This window comes from Hippopotamus amphibius, chromosome 1 (genome assembly GCF_030028045.1).
Source record: "Hippopotamus amphibius kiboko isolate mHipAmp2 chromosome 1, mHipAmp2.hap2, whole genome shotgun sequence".
Lineage (NCBI taxonomy): Eukaryota > Metazoa > Chordata > Mammalia > Artiodactyla > Hippopotamidae > Hippopotamus > Hippopotamus amphibius.
The window spans coordinates 167,833,356-167,857,878 of NC_080186.1; the positions used below are offsets into that span (position 1 = coordinate 167,833,356).

A 24,523-nucleotide genomic window follows, 5' to 3' on the forward strand; every position below is an offset into this window, starting at 1 on the left:
AAATGCTAAATATGTGACTGATAAGGAATTGGTTCTGGGGCTAAATAAGGAATTCGGAACTTATGTAATTAATGCTATAAATATTGTCATCTGGATTTATATATGTAAATTTTCTCTTTAATCTGAAAATACACTTGTTAGTCTACTTTGGAAATATGCGTAACTAAAGCAGGAACTCTTGGTTTCATAATTTCTAGACTTGGGTGTATTATTCCTGCTTGGAGAGGGGGCTGCAAGTCAGTTTAGTAAGTTTAAATATAGGAGGAGCAGATTCAGAGGTTGGGCAAATCAGAGATTCACTCCACCCCTGTGCTGTAAATGGGGATTTATGTACCCCAGGAGGGCTGCGCCTGAATCCCAACAGACCTGCTGGTTAGCTGGAGGCCAAGAGACCTGTGTGTGTTTGCACATCTCTGCCTGTGTGCCTGTGTGCATTTTCTGTGCCCAGCGGACCAGAAAGTTATGTCTGGGTCTTGTCTGTCTGTAGCCAGAGGTTACTCTAACAGTTGGTCTTGCAGGTGGGAGCAGTATGTAGAATGAATCCTGGGTTACTACTTGTTGACCGTGTGACCCTGGGCAAGTTGTTTAACCCCTCAGTGTTCTCATCTGTATAATGGGATACAAATACTATATCCCTCATAGGGTTATTGGAAGTATTTAATGAGAGGATCCAGGTGAAGTACTTACAGCAGTGTCTGATACATAGTAAAGACACAATACATGATACTTAGTGCCCATGTGGATGTGAAGACTGGCCCTGTCCATTACACGGCACCCTCCCTAGGGGCTCCCATCACTGTGGGTCCAGAGATTATCCTCAGAGGCTGAGCTGAGAGGCCTAGCTGCAGTGCCAGGCAGTGGGCCGGAAAGGCTCTTCCCCTCAGATTCCTGTATTTGCTCTTAAACCATATCTGCGAGGATTTCAGGTATTATCGCCATGGGGGGATAGAGGCACAGGGAGGGGACTGACTCAAGTAAGGATATACAGCCTGAGCTCAGGGGCCTTGGTTACCGTGCCAGGTTAGGCTGGATGGGTGGACGCCTTCCACACCCTTCACACTCTGAGCCATTAGCCTCCTGGGAGAACTTGGACATGGTTGAATTTGGGTGGAGACCTTGGGTTGGGTTTGGCCTGAATTTAGGAGTCTGGATTCTCTTCTCCTCTTGTGCCTTGTCCATCTGGGAAAATTATTTCTTCCTTTATCTTGCTATAAAGTGGGAACAACCATACTGATATTCCTCAAAGAGTTTGTGGAAGATTAATTGCAGTCTGTGGCATGTTTGGAGATATGTTCAGGTATCTCACTTGCTGTAGGGTTGAAGTGGGTGTTAAGCAGTGGCCGTGAGGCTATAATCTGGTTGAGCTGGGGCAGGTTGACGCTGCCCCTCAGGCTAGCTTGGTGGTCAGACCAGCTCAGGGGGTCTGGGAACTGTCCCAACCTGGAGCTTAAATGAGCATATGGAATGGTACTTTGAGGTCAGTGTGTGCTGGGTTCCTGTTCTCCACAAGCATGATATAAACACCTCAGGCTCAGCAACCTCTACGTTTTGGCTGGGCCTTGCTCAATCTAGGTCAGCCGTGGGGTTACGATCGAAAGCTAGGATGTGCATGTCTGGGAGAGCCCTCTGGGAAACCTGCTGCCTCTTGCCCTCCTTGCACAGCCAGACTCCTGTCCACTCTTGGTCTGCCCCACCTCCTTACTGGGTCCCAGACTTTGGGCCTTACTCTTTTTCTGCCCCAGGGGCCATCTCCTGTGTTTCTCCTCTCAGAATCTAATGGGGCAGAGTTGAAACTCCGTGGTGAGGCAGGATTAAGGGCCCAGGGAAAGTGGAGATCTGAGGGGGAGAGGGAGGAAGTGTGTGGCATGGCAGCCTCGAGCCTGGCACTCCTCCCAGCCAGTCACTCCCCCCACTCCCATCTCTGCTTTATCCCCAGCACCATCTGTCACTTCCGTTGTCACCCCTGTAATCTTGACACTTCCCCAAGAAGCAGGCTATCCAGGGAGTGCCTACTCTGTCCCTGAGGCAAGAGCTGGTGGGAAGGAATATGGGAGGCAGCCCCCTCACCTAAGTGGGGCTGTCACGGAGCGGTGTCTCTCTGTCCTCTAGAAATGACCAGTAACCTCCTTTTTGAGCTGTTCCAAAGGAGATGTGAGTGCTGAGCAAAGGACGTCTGTGCCTGTTGGTGTGGAAGGGTCAAAAGTGAGCACCACCTACAAAGCTGCAGCTCCACCCGCTTCCCCTGGGAGGTGGGTCTGCCCTGCCCTAACCCCCTCATGGGCATCATACCATGCAGTGGGTGCTCACTTTAGAAAGGCCTGCCTGGGATCTGGATTGAAATAGGTCAGAGCAGGGAGACTGATGGGAAGGCATTGGTGGTCCAAGGGAGCACATGAAAAGGGACTGACCAGAGTAGGAATAGAGAGGATGGCAAGAAGGGGACTGACCAGAGTAGGAATAGAGAGGATGGCAAGAAGGAGACTGACCACATTGTCAACGATACAGGAGAACGGATGGAGGCTGGGAACATGGGGCCAGATATTTGTCAAAAGGTTTGGATGGCAGGGAGGATGCTGGATGTTTTGTGTCCATCATCTTGTTGATGCTAGCAGCCTGCAGTTGGGTGAGAAACAGACTCTGATCATTGGCAAGTTTGGGCCTGAGGCCCAGCCTCAGCCCCCGAGTACCCCTTGAAATGACAGAGAGGGTGGAGCCCTCTGAGTTTTGAGCCCTAAGATGGGCTAGGTGGAGGTATGTATTTGGGGCAGTAACTATCATGAATATTTCTGTGGCTCTGGTCCAGCTACCGGAAGGAAGCCGCTGCAGGATGACAGAGCAAAGGGCCTGAGGACTGGCTGGCCTCTGTGTGTCCCCTGCAGCCTCTCCAGTCTTCCTGCCTCTGTGCTGCCAGGTTGGTCTCAGAATTCTCAGTCATGGCCCCCAAGGCACAAGCTTTGCCAGACAACTGGATACGGCATTATGCAGGCAGGAGGGAGACACATCTGCCTGAGGAATGCCTCCCGAGGTCGACATGCCCTCATGATAGAGCTGGGGTGTTCTTTGCGGGAGCCATCTGCATCCTCAGGGCTTATGTGAGCAACCGTGGCTGGGAAGAGGTGGTGGAGGACAGGACAAGGGGCATTTGTGCTGTAACATCAGTTGCCCTGGGTGGTATTGGGGCAAATTAGATATTCTCCTCCAAGAACAGATGGTTCTTGGCCCTTATCTTGGAAGCCACATTGGAGGGACAGAACCAGGGGAGGAAGGAATAAGAACCTATTTCAGATCACAGGTGCTGGCTACTCTCTGAGGGGCCTCCTGGGCTTGGGCCACCTGAGGGCTGGGATTCAGGAGGGGCTGTGGGCCATGGACCCACGTCCACTCACTAGACCTGGCTGTGGGGCCTGGGTGTGAGTCTGACACTCTGCCTGGTGCTGGGGTGGATGGCGCAAGCAACAGAGCAGTATAGCAGTGCTGCCTCGAGCCTCTGCTGGCCCACGTCCATGCCCGTGTATTTCTCTGCCCTTTCCCAGCACCGGCTCCATCCTGAAGTGGGAGGGGGGCATGGTCCCCTTTGCTGCCCACATTCCTCTTTCCAAGGGTGGGGTCTCATTTACTGTGAAACATAGCCTGCCTCCACCCTGTGATGTCCAGGCTACTGTGGCTTTCCCTGCTGAGGGGAAGTAGTGGCTGCCACTGGAGTCCCTGAACCAAGTGGGCAAGTATGAACACCTGGGGTTCCAGTACCTTCTGTGGCCCAGAGTACCTTCCCCATCTGTTTTGTGGTAGGATGGACTGTTCCCTCCCATGGGAGGGATGACAGGACAAAGCCCAAGAATGTTTCTGTGTCCTAAGCCTGGGGTGGGGTGGGAGTGGGGTGGGGTGGGCCGGGCCCAGAGACCAGTAAGTGTGCTCTTGTTTTCTTGGAAACCTGATTTTGACATGAGGAGTGTGAAATAAACCATCCCAAATTGCTGAGCGGCAGTCCTGGCTGTCTCTGTGCAGTAAGAGGGAGGAAAGTGCCTCTTAGTGACACAGGGAAGCAGAGAGACTGGAGTATTTGGGGTCAGGGCATGGGGTGGCTTTGGACTCCTGGGGCTAGTTTTGCTCCCAAATTCCCTTCGCTTCCCAGGATTGGGGAGAGGATGACTGACCTTGAGAGAGTGACTGGTGGCCTCCTTCCTCCTGGAGCCCAACTGCCATCTTGCCGGTATTACCTCATCTGCCGCTGTGCTGGCACCATGAAGACTGATCCTGGCTTGTGTCTTCTCCCCAGGTTTGCTGCCACCTTAGGAGAGAGACACTTTGGTTCTCAGATTGTGGACAGGTATATCCTGCCTCTGTTCTTCCCTCCTGGCCCAGGGTCACAGCATTCCCACCCCCTCCCTTCCATGCACATCCCTGTGGTTATTTCCCGTAACCTCTGACCTGGGCTTAGAGGCTTGCTGTGGAATCCTGGGACCAGAGCCTAAGCCTTTCCTGGGAAAATTCCTAGGATTCCTCTCGGACTCAAGGACAGTTGTGCTATGACCACGGGTTCTGGCCAGGGGCCTCTACTCTGGCTATTTAAGGCCCAGGCTGCTGAGGGTAGCTAGAGCTGGGGGTAGGGAGGTTTGTGCCAGGAACACAGGCGGAGATGGCTCCCAGTGGTGCAATGACTCCTGGGTCCACTGCACAAGGACTTTATAGGGCCCCCCAGAGCTGGAGCTCCCCTGGGGAGAAGGCTTCCTGTCTGCCTGCCAGGTACTCAGTACAGTGGGTGTTGGGCATGGCAGCCTGGGGGGAGAAAAGCGTCCGAAGTCCAAGGCACTTGGAAAGGACTCTGTGGAAGACCTGGGGTGCGGGCTGCTCTTTGTCTAGGATTCAGGAATCAAATACACTAATGGTGGGGTGTCACCTCTACTCCCACCCCAACAACCAACCTCGTTTGGGAGGTTTGGTCTCAGGGGGCTTTTTTCACCCATAGCTTCCTTGGCTCTTTTGGTTCAGGCATTCAGCAGATTTCCACTTTCTTCTGGATAAAAAGCCTGTTTTTGTGGCAAGTGTGAGACATGGTTTCTCCCCAAATCCCACCTTTCTTCTTGATAAAAGGGGCAGCTCCTTTTGGCTGGTCATTGGGGCTGCTCCAGAAGGCTCAGACAGCATTTCCTGGTCAGGAAAAGGACGTCCTATTTATCCACTGGGCTGCATAACAAAATGCCATTCTCTACTTTGTTCTGGACGACCAGGCATGGAGGAGCGCAGTCAGCCTGAGCAGTTATTATTTTGGTTGTTGTCTTTGATGTGCCAAAGAAATGATGACATAGAAGCCCGGAGCCTGGCTCAGGAGCCAAAAACTTGTTCATGATTAGAGAGGGGATAATGGCTCTGTGGAGTTTCCCATTGTGTGTGTAGAGCTCAGAGCTGCCACCTCTCTATCCTGGAGCTTTGGGGACAGTTTGAGTCCCCTGAGCCGGCACCCCTGGGAGCTGGGAAAGAAGCAGCTGGGTCTGCCACTCACCACGGTCTGAGTTAAGTTGTCCAGTCTGAAGGCTTCTCCTGCAGAGCAGTCTCCTGTGGGCCTCTGTGCCCCAAGATTGCAGACAGGGTGTTTTGTCCTTCCAGGTCACTATCCTGCCAGGCTCAGTGTTGCAGACTGTCTGGCCATGAGTCAGGTCCAACCCCCCAGACATATTGAGTTGGGCCCTCCCGGTATTCTCCATTGGTAGTTGTTGCCGACCTTTGAAAACTTGGTGGTTTCACATAAAAATCTGGATTTCTGGATTCTCTTAAAAATATTGGAAGATCTGGCAATACTAGCTCTGCATTCCCACCGTTGGCTGGAGTCATAAAACCATGGCCATCATGGACCAAACACAGCCTCTGCAGTTCCCCCGTGTTCCTACCTCTCCCTGAGGGCCCCCACAGTCAGCCAGGTCACTGGGTCCTTCATCCAATAGGCAACAGAGTGATGTGGCTGGAAGTGTGGTGCAGTCACACCGTCTCCATTCAGATCCTGGCTTCACCCTCCTGAGCAGTGTCATCTTGAGAGTGCTGTCTTGGTGACTAATCTCTTGGTGCCTCAATTGTCTGTTTCTGTACAGTGGGGATAATATACAGCCTACCTCATAGGGCTGATGTATGGACTAAATGAGCTTAAATTAGAGCCACACCCGGTAAGCACTTGATAACTGTTAGGTGTGGCCGTTGTCACTGGTAATTGCTATCCTGCTCCCCTTCACCCATTTACATTACCTGCCTGGCCACCACAGCTATTTGAATTTAGACTGAAGGAGACTGGGCCCCTGAGGTCAAGGATCTGGTGTCTTCATCTTTTCATTGGTGGCCATCCCAGTGCCTGGCACACAGTAGATGTGCCCAGTGAGCCTGTGTTGAGTGGCTGAATGAATGAGTTGGGAGCATAGGGGAGGCAGTGTAGCGGAGTGGTTTGGGGCACAGGCTTGGCTGCTCTCAAATCCCTTCTCTACCCTGATTAGTTCTTTAGCTTCTGTGCACCTCAGTTTCCTTACCTGTAAAATGGGCATAATAATGGTGTCTGCCACATAGAGTGGGAAAGGGCTGTGTAGGAGACTGTGGAAATCACTTGGTTTGGTCTGCTCAGGTGGTCCTTGGTGAGGTGTTGGTGTCATCATTTGACATCTGTCTCTCCTGTCGTTTTCCTTCCCTGTCCTTACTCTCCTTGCTTTCTCCCTGTTCTTCTGCATTCAGAGTTTCACTTTGGGGACTGCAGTTTCAGCTGCAGGTAATAGAGAGACAGCTAGCTTAAGCAGTAAAGGGGAGATGTGGCCAGGGTAAAGGGAAAAGCTCAGAGGCAGGGCAGACACTGGCTGTTTCTCCTCTGTGATTTTCTTGGCTCTGCCATCCTCTGTGAATAGGCTTCAGTCTTAGGCTGTCTCCCCTAATGGTTACAAGATGGTCGTGAAGGCTCAATCTGGGTCACTTGCCTGTGCCTGGAACAATCGTGGGATCATGCTGACTGGTTCAGGACTATTAGGACCCAGCCCTGGAGTTGGAGCTGAGGTCTTACCTGACAAATTGCAAGTAACCAGTGGGAGACCTGAAGTTTCTTTCTTTCTTCCTTTCTTTCTTTTTTTCTTCCTTTCTTTCTTTCTTTTTTCTTTCTTTCTTTTTCTTTCTTTCTTTCTTTCTTTCTTTCTTTCTTTCTTTCGTTTGCTTGCTTGCTTGCTTCCTTCCTTCCTTCCTTCCTTCCTTCCTTTCTTTCTTTCTTTCTTTCAAGATTTTTTTGATGTGGACCATTTTTAAAAGTCTTTATTGAATTTGTTACAATATTGCTTCTGGTTGTTTTTTGTTGTTGTTTTGTTTTTTTAATGTTTTAGTTTTTTAGCCATGAGGCATGTGGGATCTTAGTTCCCTGACCATGGGTTGAACCCACACCCTCTGCATTGGAAGGCAAAGTCTTAACCACTGGACCACCAGGGAAGTCCCCTGAAGTTCCTTCCTGAGTGGTGTAGCTGAGATGTGCCAGCGGTGCTTTGTAGGCTGCTGGCTTCTCCTAGGCTGAAACCCCACGCAGGTCAGCAGAGACATCTGGGTGGGCACCTTGGAGGGAGTGATGCACCTTGAATCACGTGTTGTTGATGCCAAATATAGGATCAGGGAGGCTGGCATTAGTGAGAGTCACACCTCAGTAGAGCCGGGAGGTCAGATCAGTCTCCTGAGACCAGGGAACAACACTCTGTCCCTGTGAGGACCAGCGGCCATTCTTCTGTGTGTGGATGTCTGTGTGCACAAGCGCACACGCACACTCCAGAGGTTGACACTCCTGTGGCCCCCAAGGCTCCTGAGCAGGATCGATTGCCCCAGGTCTGTGGCCCTTGGAGTGACAGAGTGCAGCCTGGGCAACAACTTGGGGATGAAGAAATCTCCCTGTACTTCACACTCTTCTCCAGAGAGAGCCCAGCTGTGTGAGTGAAGGCAGGCAGGGCTCTCTGGGTGTGGGTAGGTGGGCTTGTGTGAGACCCCTGAGTGCTGCTTTTAGGCTTTGGAGGCTGGGACTGTGAGAGAGTTGGGGAAACTCAGGAATACAATGGCTTCTGATTCTGTGCGAGGACTCGGAAGCTGAGTGTGTGTGCACGCGTGTGTGACTTCCAGACACAGCTGACTGGGTGGGTTTTGGCGGCAGACTGCAGGATGTTGGATTGCATCCTGATTATGTCACCCTTGGAAGAAGAGGGTGAATAAACGCAGAGCCTTCTCTGCAGGCACAGCATGCCTTAAATTTTGGAGATTTTTCAGTCTTGCCTGAAAAGAAAAAAGCTCTGGACTAACTGTTCTGTCCTCCATTGCATCCTCAAGCTGCCACGAGCAGGTGGAACAGAGACCGAATAATGAAACTCTGTTAAGGCGGGCAGGTGCCCCTCTGATGCTGTGGCGGTGAAGACAGTGTTCAGTAATTGATAAATGGCAGCGTTTGTCTAGCATGTTGGACATAGTGGTGGGAGGGTGGGAAGAATGGGAAAGCTGACCTCCCCCAGCCTGCAGCCCACTTCAAGGAGCTCATGGAAGAGCTGGAGAATCACGATGCATATAAAAAGGACAACTAATAGTGCAAGGAAATGGGGTCATAGCCAAGTGAGGGGTCTGGAATGTGAGTACTTAGGGGCCAGGTCAAAGCAGGTGCCAGGGAAAGGGAGAGTGAGCTCTGGAGCCCAGAGCAGGGGCCAAGTTTGAAAAGCATATCCAGAGATAACCAGCTGTGCAGCAACCAAGCCTGTGAAAAAGGCCTCAGATGGTAAAAGTCCCAGAATGCCATGCTAGGGGGTTTGGACCAGACCCAGCACATCCTGTGCTCCATTTACTGGTTTTGATGTGGCCACCAGTGATAGGAAGCTGCCTTTGGGCCTCTTTTTTGTTATGTTTGCAGCCCTGGGGGGACCTGGACTTAATTGGGAAGGTTGTGATTCAGTCCCCTGGGGATGGGGGCAGGGAGAAAGGCTCAGCTATAAGAGCAGAGACTGTTGAAAGAGGGTCATTGAGAGAACAGCTTCGGGCTAACTCTGACTTGTTCAAGGGGATAGTACAGCTGCTCAGAGCGGCCACGTGGGGTCTAGGCTGCCCACAAGCACACTTGGGAGTCTTTGACGCAGGAATGCCGTGACTGAGCTGGGGGAGGGGCCTGGAGGAAGGGGCAGGTGGGCATAATTAATGAAGAAGAGAGGGTTGGGTTTGCATGTTAAGGGGCAGTGGTTGAAAGGAAAGAATGGTTGGAGGGTTCAGGCTGAGGCAACAGGCTGCGGCTGCAGAGTGGTCAGGGGGCGCACAGATGCTCAGGAGATTCCTGTGCTGGAGGGCAGGGAGCCAGGGCCCTACTCTCTGGTCCTCAGCCCCCTCTGCCTACTGTGCCTGTACCACACAAGGGCTGCCACTGTCCTAAGCAGTGCTTCTGGAGCTGTCTTCGACTGGGCCTGTTTCCTCCCCTCTGGAGCTGTGGGCTGGATGGCAGGATGAGACTCAGACCTACTGTCCTGTCCTGTCCTTGCTCTATCTAGCTGACAGTCAGGGCAGAGGGGCTGAAGAACAGAGGAGGCATGATTCTGCCCTGCACAGAGCTGTCTGGGGCCTGCCCTTGAGAGGGGCTAAACCTGGGAAGGCTGAGCCTGGGAACCTTCCCTCAGAGGACAGCATTCCACGCCTATTCCCAGGGAAGTAGAGAATCCACACAAATTGGAGCCTGACCTTGACCTTCTGCGTTGGGTCCTGGTGGGTTATTTTTATAGTGCTGTAGGCCAGCTCAGTGGCCCCTGCTTGCTCAGGACCTGCTGACCGCCTCTCTGGGCAGGCCTCCACATTCTCACCCAGAATCCTCTGTCTAAGCAACTAGGACTGGGGTGGGGCTGGGAGGATGGCATGAGCCAGAGCCTGGGAGTCCCTAGAGAGTACTGCTGAGGCCTCAGAGTCATGATGCCCCAGAGGCTGGTGCTGAGACCCAGTGGTGGGTCCAGTTGCGTACCGGCCCCTTCAGCAGGGCCCACGGGTGCACACCATGCTTGAGTGCATGAGGAGCGAGGGGTGCCCATGGAGGATTGTGAGCCCAGCCTGACGGGAGAGGCCCCCTGATCGTGCGAGTGTGAGGGGGTCAGGCCAGACCTGCCTCTGCGTGAGTCCTGCTTCAGTAGGAGGGGGCCATAGGAACGTACACACCCTCTAATCGTGGCCTTTTTAAATCTTTGTGTAAGATCCAGGGATCATCTGAGGGAGGCTTCCTCCTGGGCAGGTGGGCAGGTGAGCCCTTGGGGTAGCAGCTATAGGTCTTGCGGCCATCTGCCAGGAAACACCGCAGGCCAAGGCACCCCTTGTCAGCCTAGGAGGAGCAAAGTCACCGGTGAAAGGGCCTTTTCCCAGATAGAGTCATGGGCCCTGAGACCCAGGGGTCTACCTCTGTGGAAACTTGGCCTGGAGTTGGAGCTCTGATGCACTCACGATGTGTCCTAAGATTTGCTGAGAATTGAGACAAGGTTTGGGGGCGGGGCTTGACTCAGGTTTAGCATCCCCCTACTTGGCCCCTCCTCTCCAGTGGGCTCACTGCCTCTCTCCTCTCTCTTGGCAGAATGCAGAGCCAGAGCCCCGGAGCCTCTCCCTGGCCGGCCATGTGGGTTTCGACAGCCTCCCCGACCAGCTGGTCAGCAAGTCGGTCACTCAGGGCTTCAGCTTCAACATCCTTTGTGTGGGTGAGTGTCATGCCTGGCCAGTGGGCAGCCTTAGACAAAGGACAGACGAGGGCCTTCTGGGAGATGGGGCACTGCTGCCCTGACCACCTGTTCAGCTGCAAGGGGACCTCCCAGGCAAAGTGACACTTTGGGGGGTCAGGATGAGGCTTTGGTGAGTGTCTCTGCCAGGTAAAGGATAAAGCTGGAGCCAGGGCTTGACTCAGTGTTGCCATGGAAAGTAAACAGGATTAGGAGCGTGAAAGTGCTTCGTAAACTAAGAGTGTTTATCACAGTGGTTGGGATCTATTTGTTTCTTTGTTTATTTAAAAACATTTATTGTTGTTCCTGCTATGTGTCAAGGACATTATGGTAAACCAGACTCTCCCTGCATTACAATGTCACGTAGTAAGAGCTCCAGTACACATCTAAACAAATACAGCCTCCAACAGGGAGGCTCTGGAAGGTTCCATGTGCCCCAGGGCCTGGGGCTCCCAGAGGGCATAAAGAGCTCTGCCAGACCCTCCACAGGTGCCCAAGCCCTGGTATCTGCCAGGCTGTGAGTGCCCCTTGGAAAGCAGCGTTTCCTGAACCTCCCCCCTCCCAATTAAAGCTTCATGGGGTTGGGACCACCCAAAGCAGTTGGTCTGAGCCACTGGTGGCTTCAGACCCTGACCCTGCTGTCTCCATGACCTTCCTGGGCCCAGGATGGATGGCGTGCAATGCAGGTGACCGGGTCCCATTGAGGCCAGTAGTGTCCAGTGGTGTCTCACAGCTTCCTGGCTTTGCCTCTTCCCCACTCCCTGAGAAAACATCTTACACATCCCATGTAGCCACGTCTTATGTCCAAGTCAGTCTTTTGACTCTTCTTTCCACATATTATTTCTGAGACTACTGAGAAGGGATGGTTCCTGGGGTCAGGGACAGTGAGGGATGGAGTGGGAGGCCCTCTCTTGTTTGGAGGCGACGGGTGCCTGAGTCCCACCTGGCCTAGCCAACAGCGAGGGACAGCCCCAGTTCCAGCCTTTGACATACCCTCTGCCCACTCCCCGCCCCCCAGGGGAGACTGGCATTGGCAAGTCCACACTGATGAACACGCTCTTCAACACGACCTTCGAGACTGAGGAAGCCAGTCACCATGAGGAGTGTGTGCGCCTGCGGCCCCAGACCTATGACCTCCAAGAGAGCAATGTGCAGCTCAAGCTGACCATCGTGGACGCCGTGGGCTTCGGGGATCAGATCAATAAGGATGAGAGGCAAGAGGCGGGAAGGGTGGCCCGCCTGGTCCCTTCCCCATCTCTCCACATTCTGTCTAAGGATTCCACACTCCTTACTGCCCCAGACAAGTAACCAAGCCTGCACTCCATGGGGGCCAGGGGAGGGCTGCTTGGAGAATATCTAAGATCCTGAGGACCCCTGGGGGACCAGGAGAAGGGGTCAGCCACCTGTCCCCAGACAGGAATCCCCAGGTAGAAGCTGTTTGTTCCCACAGAGAGAAGGCCCATGGGAGCCTGGCTTGGATCCAGGCCCTGTTCCGCGGCTCTGCTGCCTGCCTTCCAGTGACGGAGCTGTCTGTAGTTACAGGCCCATAGTTGACTACATCGATGCGCAGTTTGAAAACTACCTGCAGGAGGAGCTGAAGATCCGCCGTTCGCTCTTCGACTACCATGACACCAGGATCCACGTCTGCCTCTACTTCATCACGCCCACGGGGCACTCCCTCAAGTCCCTGGATCTGGTGACCATGAAGAAACTGGACAGCAAGGTCTGGCCCCCATGCAGCTGATTCCGTGGGCTCCCCATCCTCCATGGAGGCAGGATGTGATGACTGCATGTGACTATCCACTGTGGTCCTCAGGGGCTTTGCTGGTTGGGGGCTTGCACACAGCCCCCTCAGCTTGATCCTCTCTGTATCTTCTCTCGCATCTGTCCTCACGGCTCCAGCTGGCCCCCGTTGCTCTAGGCTCTTTCTCCAGCGCTGTCCCCTGCATCTGGCCCCGAGCCCCTCCCTTCCAGCTGAGTTGATTCTTATTCTCAGCCTGCTAGCTCCTGGCATTCTCCCTGTCCCGCTAGAGTTACCTCCCCACCTCGCCCCTGCCCCCTCCCCCTCTGCTTCCCCCCCTCCCCACCCGCCGCCGCCGAGCATCCCAATTCTCTGTTCATTTTCTCTCCCTCCATTCCTAGTTCCTCTGCTCCCTTCACCTCCCCTGTCCTTCCTGCCATGGCTTTCCCTTGGGGTCCTCCTGAGCACAGTTGAGACAGGAAAGTTAAGCCCCAGAATTGGAGTAGGAATAAGGAGTAGGTATTAAAACAGCAGCTTCATGGGGACAGCAGGAGCAGCATGGGGTCCTGGAAGGTGTGCAGGCGCAGAGTCACCTGTCAGCTCTCACGTGACTGCTCCCTATCTCAGGAGTTAATTTTCATTGTGAACAATGGGATAACCTTGGCCTGGGAGATTTTGAGGTCTTCCTGTGGCTATTGCTAATGGGTCATCTAACCTGAAGGGGGGGGTGGCTCAGCCCCCTACTGCTGTTCCTGTCGGGCCCCACACTAGGTGAGACCTTCAGAGCACTGTGGGTCAAAGCTGGGTATGCCCAAGGGACAAATTTGGGGCTGTATGGAGGTTTGGGGCAGCCAGGGCTATAAGAAGCACTGTAGCCAATTGTTACAACCCATCAGAATGGCCCCAGCTGGCTGGGTTCAGGCCAGGATGCCCCTTGGGAGCCGTTCCATCTCTCTGGCTTCCTGCCCCTCTGCCCAGGGGTGTGGCCTGCACGGGTCTGTCCACAGTCAGGGAGCAATTCACCTGCTGACTCCTCTCCCCGATCCTGGCAGGTGAACATTATTCCTATCATTGCCAAAGCTGACACCATCTCTAAGAGTGAGCTCCACAAGTTCAAGATCAAGATCATGGGCGAGCTGGTCAGCAACGGAGTCCAGATCTACCAGTTTCCCACGGATGACGAGGCTGTTGCAGAGATTAACGCAGTCATGAACGTGAGCATTGGGCAAGGGCCTTGGGATTCTGGGGCCGGAGGGCTTGGAGCCGGGCCCAGGCCACTCTCTTTTCTCTGGGTTCCAGCCTTAGCTCTCCAGGAAAGATGGGTGGGCATCTGGGAGCTGGCCAGTCCTGCATCCTCTGGACAGGGGATGGGAAGAATTGGGTATTGGGCTGGTACTTGGGCTTCCCCAGGTTTAAGTTTCCAAAGATACGAACTCAGGGAGGGGACCTGAAACCTACAGGAGCAAGCAGGCAGGATGCCAGGGCTTGGGAACTTGGAAGAGAGTCAGGCCCACAGGTCCTTTGAGGGAGCTTCTAGTGGCCCCTGGGGAGCCCAAGGGCTGGAAGAACACCTAAGAACAAGAGGAAAGGGGTTTCAGGCTCAGCCCACTCCCTCATGTGGAGATTCCCAGATGCTTCTCCGAAGGAGAGCTGGAAAGTGAGCATCTGGCCAGGCCTTGTTCAGGTCTGGGCAGCCCCTCGCTGGGCCCAGGGGCAGTGAGGGTGGGTCTGTCCATTAGCCCGTGTCAGCTCAGCGCTCATGCACACTCGGGCCCCTTTCCAGGCACACCTGCCCTTTGCGGTGGTGGGCAGCACCGACGAGGTGAAGGTGGGCAACAAGCTGGTGCGAGCGCGGCAGTACCCTTGGGGAGTGGTGCAGGGTGAGTATGGTGGCGAGAGCACAGCCCTGGCTGGGGGCCCGGACCCAGGCCCCTGTCCTGTGTCCTCCCTCCGGAGTCCACCTCTAGCACCCTAACCGCTATCCTGTGCCCCATCCTCCCTGTGCGGGCTGCCGGGTGCCTGCCTGATGCCCACCTGCCCTCTGCTTTCAGTGGAGAACGAGAATCACTGCGACTTCGTGAAGCTGCGGGAGATGTTGATCCGGGTGAACATGGAAGATCTCCGCGAGCAGACGCACAGTCGGCACTACGAGCTCTACCGGCGTTGCAAGTTGGAGGAGATGGGCTTCCAGGACAGCGATGGTGACAGCCAGCCTTTCAGGTGACAGCCTGTCTCCCCAGCCACAGCCAGACTAGCCACCTCGGCATTCATTCTGGGGGCTTGTAAGCCGGGGAGAGAGGCCTTTGGGACCCCAGCATCCTCTCCCCCCAACCCCCATGCCCATGTGATTTCGATTCTCTGGCTCTGCCCACCCCATCCTGCCATAATCCCCGCCTTGGCCTCTCTTTTCTGGGTCTCCACAGCCTACAGGAGACATATGAGGCCAAGAGGAAGGAGTTCCTGAGCGAGCTGCAGAGGAAGGAGGAGGAGATGAGGCAGATGTTTGTCAACAAAGTGAAGGAGACGGAGCTGGAGTTGAAGGAGAAGGAGAGAGAGGTGTGTGCAGGGCTTGAGGGTTGTGGTGAGGCCAGGCCAGGCCAGGGAGGGCCTGGGCTCCTTCTGGGCCCACATGAAGCCCAGCCTCCCCACCTCCTGCTCCCAGCTCCACGAGAAGTTTGAACACCTCAAGCGGGTGCACCAGGAGGAGAAGCGCAAGGTGGAGGAGAAGCGCCGGGAACTGGAGGAGGAGACCAACGCCTTCAACCGCAGGAAGGCGGCGGTGGAGGCCCTGCAGTCTCAGGCCCTGCACGCCACCTCCCAGCAGCCTCTGAGGAAGGACAAGGACAAGAAGAAGTAGGTGGTGGGCTCCCTGCCCTGCGCTGGCTCGCCCTCTCTTGCTCTCGCTCACTCTTGCTGGTTCACCATTTTGCTTTCTCTTTTCACGCACTTTCCTACCTCATTCTTGCTCAGCTTTCGTGTTCTCTCACCAGTGATCTTCATACCTCCAGATATCAAGTATTCATGCCCACGCTTGTATTTGTGCATGAGTGGCCCCTCTCTCCCTCTTCCATCCCACACCCCATTTCCCTCTCTCTCTCTCTCTCTCTCTCTCTCCTGCAGTCCCCTCAAGAGCTGGGTGGAGAAGGCTGGGCCACATAGGCAGGGAGTGTAGGGTCTCAGGGAAAGTCTTTCAGGCCAGGAGAGGGTCAGGGCCTGGGAATGTCAGTATTTCTGAGCAGATTCCAAAAGCTCCTGTGGTTTCTGCGTGGACAGCCATGGTGCCTCAGTCCTGAGGCTGTGGACACGAGCCCCATATTGGCAGGCAGGTGGCAACGGAGGACCGTGGAGACTTGAGCCCAGCCAGCACTGACCCCCTGGACACCATGATCACGACCTGCTGAAGAAAGGACAGCAGCTCCCGGTAGAGGCGCTCTCCTGCTGGAGAGAGGGGCTGCAAGTAGAGGCTGAAGTTGTTCTCTGAGAACAGATTCAGAGAAGAGAGAATTGTGGGGGGGTGGGGGGGAGGCCTTTCCCAGCCTCCAGGAGTGCAGTCAACTTTTGGCCAGGTGGGAGCCGCTCTAAGTCCCTTCTCCTTGGCGTTTTTCATAGCCTGTTTCCACACTCACATCTGGAGTCCAGATGCCCTGGCTGCCAGGGGGTCTCCCTCTCCTGCCCCACTTCATTCAGTGTCCCACATAGCATCACACCATGCTACTCCCTGGCCCTGGTCTGTGTCAAGTACCTTCCTTCTCTTGCCAGCCTGGAAACTAAGCAGGTATACCCATCTTGGCCCTCCTTCTTGTTCTTGGAATTCCATTTCCTCCTGGAATGTTTGGGAATGTGTGTGTCCAGACCCTTCCTTCCTTGGTGGCAGTGGAGCCTTGTGGTTAGGGCCATGCAGTGCGTAGCTAGCTGTGGCCCTGGGATGTTGCTTGTGGCATTAGCTCTCTTCCTGCCCCCCAATGTTGCATTCCCTAACGCACACACACATGACACATGTACACTGTCTTACTCTCTCCTGGCCCGTCATATACACAGACTCAGACGCATATCCAGTAACACACACAGTCCCCAAGACACACATGCACAGAGGCACAGACACATCTAAAGAAAAGAAACTTAAAGGGCTTCTCCCTGGGGGGGACCAGGGGGACAAAGCTGGGCATTTAGGAACTGGACGCTAGTTCTCATTCCTGAGGCCTGGCTTCTGCTTTGGAATAGACCCTGTAGTTTCCCGCATCCTGCTGACCGGTGACTTCACCCCAGCTGCTGGCACTGCTGTGACAGATAAGCCCTGCTTGTCCCCAGGGAGGACCCCAGCCCCACATTCCCCTCAGCCGTGTAAATTTCCCTTCTGCTTTGCATTTGCTTTCAGCCCTGGTCCCATGTCTAGGTCTTGGTGAGCTTGGTGAGCATGGGGCCTCTGTGAATTGGAACCTGTGTGGATTTTAAGCTAACGGCTCAGAAATCAGCTTTCTCCGGGGAGGGGGTATGCCACTCTATGACCCAGGTGCTGGTTCCTGAATTGACTTTGCCCTGCTCCCTGCCAGCTTATCCCAGGCCATCTTGTCCAAAAAAAGGCAGGCAGAGTCCCCTGGGAAATTAGCTGCGGAGAAACCACTCAGAAACAAAACCAAGGACCTGTGGCCAGGTCAGGGTATGAGAGCCAGAGCGGTGGGGGTGCAGGCTGGCTGCAAGGGTACCAGCACAGCTCAGGGTGGGGCTCATCACTGGTGTCAGGTCTTCCTGCTTTTTTCATATGACCTGGGACTGGAAAACAGGTCTTTTCTGTTTGCTGGACATTCCAGAAAGCTTCAGTCAGTTTGGCCTCTGGGAGAGAGCCCTCTCCTCCAATGCTGGCCTTGTGGAGGCCAGGAGCGGGGTAGGTGGGGTGGCTGGGAGCACCCCTTCCCCCTGCCCTGGTCAAGGGAATGGGAATGCATTGGGGGGGACCTTTTTTGGTGACCATTTAGCTGAATGGCTTTGATGGATTGTACTTACTCTTCAAATTTTAATTCATTTTTGCAAAAGTACTTCCCAGTCAGATTTTGACCCTCAGCCTGGGATGCCATAAACTGAAGCGAATTTTCTGCTTTGCTTGTCACACATGCCAAACTGACTGTCCTTTCCCAGTGTTCATCTTGCTGTCTTTTGCTTCTGTTTGATTTGGTCGTCTGTGTATCTTTTAATGTGTCTGTTTTTGTTCTGTTTGTTTTATTTTTATTTTTCAGTTAACGCACGCACAGACTTACATGTCAAGAGTGGACTTTAGACTTTCATGTGTTAAGTTGCTTGAGTTACACCTTGTGACCCTTCTCCCATAACATGGTGTGAGGACGGACTGGGAGCCGGTACAGACTCCAGTGTTTACAGCCTTGCTTTGGCCCCCACCCCCACCCCCCAGGCTGCCTGGGCCGGGCGGGCCACCCTCTCTATGCAAACTCGTTAAAGCCATGAATGCTGGAATCCAAAACTGATGAGGTTTGTTTTTTTCAGAGCCAGTGGCTGGTCTTCCATTTACAGTGTCACTATTCCTTGACGCAGCAGTTTTGTGCCGCTCTAGCGAAGGCCCCAGCCGGCGATGCTCGGCCTAGTTGTTCAGCGTCAAGATGGCAACTCATGCAGTGCCCTCGGTGTGGCCACGTGGTGTGGTATACATGCTGCAAAATTCACCCGATCCCCCTTAATTCTAATTTTTCTAACCTAGAGCTTAATTTTAATAATAACTTTCAGAGCACTTCTAAATTTTTACTTTGGCACAAGCATAAAGACAAATAATACCCTCTCCCGTTATTTTCGTAAGTAACACAGATTCCCTGATTTTTAAAAACTAAAAATATCTCTAAACCTTTCTTATGTATAAAGTATCCCTATAAAATATAGGGAGAGGTGGGTAATAAACATCCTGTGATGACAGTGTTTGGAATTTCTTTACGGATGGTAGTGGATCATGAACAAGACCATGTCCAGTGTTTTTACTGTGAATGTAAATGGAACAGCAGCCCAAAGCCATTGTCTCTGTGCCCCAGAGGTGCTACCTGTAAACAGGGACCAACCCCATGTATGCATGTTAAGTGTTTGACTCTAACTAAGACCCGCAAACCAATCCTGCATATTCCAAATGCAAAGAGTGCTCGTTGGGAACAGGGTTTTCTCCAGGTCATCGTTTCCTTTTTCCTGGCTGTGTCACAGGGAAGGAGATGAAGGTGTCCGATGTATGTGAACAATTTAAGAAAAAACTACCAGCCGAGGAGCTTTTCCCCTTTAGCTTCATTCTTAAAGAGAACATTCTAAGAAAGTACTAGCATGCTTGTATGTTCCTGTTGGTTTGCAAGCCATTGAGAATATCAGGGTTGAAAATATGGCCTGATAATATGGTACACGAGAAATGAATAGATGAAAGGAAGAATTTCATTTAATATTGATGAAGCACTGTGCTGGGCGAGGCTACCCAGAGTAACACACAGCTTTACCCTCAAGGAGCTTACAGTCTAGTGCACTCCCTAGTTGGAAGACTTAGGAAGCTGCACTAATATATTGTTGGATTGGCAGTTTGTTTTCTGTGTCCTTCATCTTCCCTCCCATCATTGTTTCCCTCTTTCTGCCTTGGCCTGCTTCACTGATTTCCAGGACCAGGTCCTGGCTCCTTCCTGCACCTCTGAGACTGTGTTCCATTCAGAGAGGGGTGGAGGGTGAGCTGTGTGTATCCACTGAAGCATTACCAGGAAAAGGTCATTTTCTCCTTGCTGGGAGCAGAGCATGTTTCATTGATGCTCAGAGTCAAAATTCTCCAAAGTTATGCCGTGACCAGACGTGGATACAGGATTTTGAGGGGCTCAAAGCTTGAACTACTTGAGGAGCCTTCTTTAAAAAAAAAAATATGAGCAGTGTGGGTAGACAAAAAGATAAATCAGGTGTGGCTTAACTTTAGGGTAATTACATGTCTGAAACTGTATTTAATTGGATGAAAGTATGACCTTTAAGATAGCCTCTGTTAGCTAATGTATTTCTGAAGATAAGGCTCAATGACCAGCAGGTTCACTGGTTATATAAGAAATGAGGACTCCTGGTTCATGGGCCAATCAGGGGACGCTTAGAGTGGGCAGATTCTGCCACCCATCCACCGCCACCTGCGGGCTGCATCCAGGGTATACTTGGGAGGCCAGAATTATGGCTGGTTATCTGCCTGCAGGCCCAAGGCTTCCCAGAATCTCGGGGGAGACCTGTCATTGTTACACTTTCTGGGGTCTGAGCTGCCTCCACAGGACCCATTTACTTTAATGAGCCTCACTGCACTTTTCCCCCATGCTGTTTGTGTTTGGAATTTTGTCATTTTTAGCTGAGACCCAATTAATCCTTGGTGCACAAGGTGAGCTTAGAACGTGCCATTATTTAACAAGCTACCCCTCATGGAATGTGACCCCTGTCTGCAGGATCTGATTACCCCTCTTTTTGTGTCTCCGTAGCATCTCTTGGCATTATTAGGGCTGTCAGTGGGATCACGCTGGCATTTATCATGTCTTTCATGAACCAAGTTGGTTTTGGGTAGAATCACCATATAATTTATTGCCCAAACTGAGACTTTTGAAAGTGAAAGGAGATGCTGTTAATAATTATGCCAAGTCAACAGGCATAAGCCATGACTGTCTCAGGCACACTGGGATGTATGGTCACCCGAGTTATGGGTAACCTGAGTCTAGGTGGTCTGTACTTGTGCAGACTGACTCCATATATGTTTGTGTACGTCTTTGTGTGGGTTCCCTGTTAAGTGGGGCTCGTATTACTGAATAAGAGGCCCGGGGGAAGTATGGCTTGCTAGTCTGTTCTGTTAACATGCTTTTCTAAAACTGCTTCACTTGTTAATTCATTTACTCCTTCATTCATTGACTGTTTTTGTTCCTTTCCATTCACTTTGTACTCATTTTTTTTTTTCATTAAATTTTGCATTTATTTTGAGTTTTTGTGGTGTCTTTTTTGGGCAATGGCTTTTCTGATTTAATGTTTCCTACCCTATTAATCTGCTATAGCTGTGGTAAAATACAGCTTCTCTTTTCCATGAACTTTGTGGGGTTGATCAGCTTCTATAGGAGTTATGTTTTAATAGTGAATTCTGCTGTGGGCATCTGTGAAAGGCTCTTGAATGGGTGTGAGGTGGAGGAAAGATAATTGGGAAAGAGAGGATGCAGCGTGTGGTTAAGGAATCTATCAGGCGACTTTATCAGGCAGGACATGAGAGAAGGAAGACCTTGCCCTTGAAAAGTTTACATACTTGTAGAGGAGGCTCAACATATGACAGCTAACATTTGAGTTCTTATTGTGTGCTAGTTATTGCTGTATAGTGCATTACATGTATTAATTCCTCTAATCTTCACAATAATCCTATATTTAGGTACCATTTCCCCCATTTTATAGGCAAGGCACAGAGAGGTTAAGTAGCTTCCCAAGGTCACACAGCTCATAACTGGAGGAATTGAGGTTTGAATATTGGTATCCTGAACCCTTAATTCCTGTGCAGTTTGACAGTGTAGGTTAGTGGACCTGAGATGGTTTTGTAGAGGTGGGATGCCCTGGGAAGTAGGCAAATATTTGGTTGAGGAAGGGCAGGCTGGTGGTTGAAGGAAGTGATGGCAATCTCCTGGGCCCATTTGTTGAGGCGCTTTCTCTGTTGGATACTAGACTAATCTCTGGGAAGACCAAAATGAAGAGATAGGGGACTGAGGTGGGGAAGCTGACAGCCCAGCAGGGAGACTGACATGCAGGCATCCCTAGTGAAGGTACAGCACTACTCTCCCCACGGGGAGGCAGGTAACAGGGAGGCAAAGTCTTCATCAGGCTTTGAAGGACACAGACTCTCCAGGAAGCCAGGGGGAATAGGGCCACATTGGTGGAAGGAACTTGGCTCACCCAGTTGGCGGAGGTAATATTTGGACAAGTTTAGAACAGGTCTGTGATGCTCATCTACTGAGCTCTTCTCTTAGCTCATCTGCCTCTGAGCCCTCTCCCATCTCTTTTCTGCAGCCACAGTCCTTTACCAATCCTTGCCCTCTGTAGATGGGGACAAGTGGAAGATGGATCGTGTCCTTATTTCTTCCACCACAGTGATCCCCAATCTCTAATCTGAGGTGGGATACAAATTCTTAACCGCAGGAAGAAAAATGTTAGAGGAGAGTAGGATGGGATCTAGGACTCCAAGGCAACCTTGAGCAGCATAAAAAATTTAAAAAAACAAAAACAAAACACCTCACAGGTGGTATTTTGGCAATATAAAAGTTTGCTTCCCCAAAGAAGGGGAACATGATTTACAGAAAGATGAAGCAACAAGGCTGTCCCTTACCCCCATAGTGTGGCTCACAGGTCTTCCTTCTTCTTTTTTCCAAGAGACTGAGAGTTGGTTTAGCTCTGGGGATGCAGCTTACTTGGTTAAGGGTGTTCAGATACCTCTCAGCAGTTCCCTGAAGTCAGAGACAGCCTGAGCTGGTGTGGGCTCTCAGGATCAGCCCCTGCTCCACCAGTGGCAATGCCCACTCACAGTGGAAGGAAGGAGGCTGAGGGAGCTGCGGTCATGAGCAGCAGGCTGCCCTCAGCATGTTCCTCTGTGCTGGACTAGAGGACAGTTACTGATAGAACGCGAGATTTTTTTCAAGTGTATTTGACTCTATCAACTCTAAATGCGAGGTAGGGGACTTGCCTGGTGGTCCAGTGGCTAAGACTCCATGCTCCCAATGCAGGGGGCCTGGGTTCGATCCCTGGTCAGGGAACTAGATCCCACATGCCACAAGTAAGTGTTTGCATGGCATAATTAAAGAACCTGCATGCCACAACGAAGATTGAAGATTCCATGTGCTACAATTAAGACCTGCCACAGCCAGATAAACAAAAATAAATAAATAAATAAATAAATAAATAAATAAATAAATAAATAAATGCAAGGTATCTAATACATATAAGACTCAGACAGGGTTTAAAGGAATTAAAGTGTATTTTAACAAAAGCTCCAACAAGCAAATTTGTTTCAACAAAAGGTAGAGATTTGTGCTGACTACAGTACAGACACTATTATAGTATATCTAGTCCTTGGCTATTTTGCACCTAGTAGTAGATCATACTCCCCATGGCTTAGCATGTTTACAAAAAACTGTTCACAGTAGAAGCACGTCACAAATCACCTCTAAATGTATGGCTCAGTCATTCACATCCCCAACACTACTCACACAGCCCCAGCTGGCATCACTGCCTGCTAAACTCCACTGCCTAGAGAATGGCTCTGTAGTGTCACAGCTTCCGAGGGGCCGCGTAGTGGCTGGAGCAGGCTCAGCCTCAGAACCTGCTCACCTCAACCAGAAGCTCTGAGCGCTGTGTCTTCCCATCACAAGGGTCACCTTGAAGTGTCCTTCTTTAACACAAAAATTCCTCCAGTTAAGCTAACAAACTACTTTTCCTAAGGGTAACAAAGGAGAAATATGCCTAAAGCTTGATCAGGTTACTGTACATTAAATAAAGCATACTTTATAAACTGAGTCCTTATGAAGAAAAGACTTAAATTCTGGCCAAGTCAAGGTAAATCTACCTGGAGAGACTACCCCATTTCTGCAAGGACAGGCAGAATACTTGGGACTTGAAGCCTGCACATGTTCTTGGTATAAGCCTGGGAAGCTGGAAGGACCTGGCCAGCGCTGGCAGGTGGAGCAGCAAGAACTTGTCTGTCAGCACCAGCCCAGCCCTTCAGCCCTGAACAAGGTCTACCTCTGGCCTCATAGTCCAGCTGTCTTAGGGGCTGATACAGCCCTTGCTGGAGAAGGAAGAAAAAACAAGGTGCAATATGAGCATTTATTCCTTCTCTCTGGTCTTAGGCCCAGGCTTGTGAGGGAAGCAGGGGTTTGATTTGTCAGAATATCTTTCCCTTTAGGGACCCTGATCTGTCTTTTTTGTCCCCTTATTTTTTTTCTGAAGACTCAGGAACATTTTCTCAGTTACTCTTTCAGGGCCTTCTTCCTTTCTTGTTATAGGCTCCATAAAGCCTAGAATACAGAGTCCAAGCAAGGAGGGATTGCCATTATGCTCTAAAGGGCACTGGGGTAGGGGCACAGTGGCTGGCAGCTGAACCAGAAAGTTGTCTGTGCAGGAGGATGACTAAAAACTTGTCAGCTGCTGCTTTACAAGTTCTTTGCAGTGGTTCCACTACCTAATACCGACCTGTAATTAAAATAGAGTGGTCATCCTTGAGGCAGAACCATTTTACATTCTGAAGAATGAGCAACTGAGTGCCAAAACATTAGCATGGAACAATTTCAGGAAGGTCCAAACACGCAACTTAAGAACATTAACCCCACCATCTCAGGGACACTCATCTTCAACCTCAGTAAAAACTGTCATTATTCTAACTGCATTCCATCTTACCCCGTCCATCCTGGAGCAGTTCTCACCTCCCAGTGCCTACTCATGGTACATTGGTGCATGGTACCATACAGAGGGTGAGGGGTCTGAAAGTTGAGGGTTGCTTCCTCCTGAGCTAGACGTGTCCCCACATCCTCTTGACTACAAGGGCTACTACTGACATAAAGCTTTGCTCACTGTCAGAGAAACCCACTCTGGTGAAGGGAATGTGTATCTGATACACAAGTCCAGAGGGTATGCCATGTGTGGAAAGCCTAGCCCTTAAGAAGACTCTTCAGAGTCATCGTGACCAGAGCATCTTCTGGAGCTCACAATAGTCAAGAAGGGCTACAGGTACCCTTTTGGGGTGGAGTGCATCAGCTGAAGGGGCAAAACGGAGAGCCTGGTGTGGGGCAAAGTTGATGTCTACCTGTGCTTTCTTTAGCAGATCAGATATAGGAGTACAGCAGTCGGGCATGAGCCTCTCCAACTCTAAGGTGATGATGACCAAGGCCAGTGTGGAGCCCTTGAACTGCAGCAGCTGGTGGCCCGCCATACAGTGCTGCAGCTGCCTGGTCAGGGACGCGACGTGGAGGGAAGGATTCCTCTGAGGCAGCAGCTCCTTCACATGGGGCCAGCCCAGGACCACCAGGGCGTGGAACTGGAGACCGTGGTTTTTAATGTTAGAACTGAAAACCCCATA

The 24,523-nt window shown here is 51.8% G+C and overlaps 1 protein-coding gene across 3 annotated transcripts in view; it reads left to right on the plus strand.

Moving 5' to 3' along the window:
- The window catches only part of SEPTIN8 (septin 8), a 25,990-nt gene extending 1,559 nt beyond the window's left edge, over nt 1–24,431 (plus strand). The window contains exons 2-10 of one of the 3 annotated variants that reach the window (XM_057735339.1): nt 10,568–10,688; nt 11,725–11,920; nt 12,249–12,429; nt 13,500–13,661; nt 14,231–14,327; nt 14,499–14,667; nt 14,871–15,003; nt 15,110–15,300; nt 24,266–24,431. In XM_057735339.1, coding sequence (XP_057591322.1) covers nt 10,568–10,688; nt 11,725–11,920; nt 12,249–12,429; nt 13,500–13,661; nt 14,231–14,327; nt 14,499–14,667; nt 14,871–15,003; nt 15,110–15,300; nt 24,266–24,431 — 1,416 coding nt within the window. Of the gene's footprint in view, nt 1–10,567; nt 10,689–11,724; nt 11,921–12,242; nt 12,430–13,499; nt 13,662–14,230; nt 14,328–14,498; nt 14,668–14,870; nt 15,004–15,109; nt 15,301–24,265 lie in introns of all 3 variants that reach the window. The other 2 variants (XM_057735319.1, XM_057735330.1) reach the window with 2 other exon arrangements.
- Nucleotides 24,432–24,523: the final 92 nt, after the last annotated feature.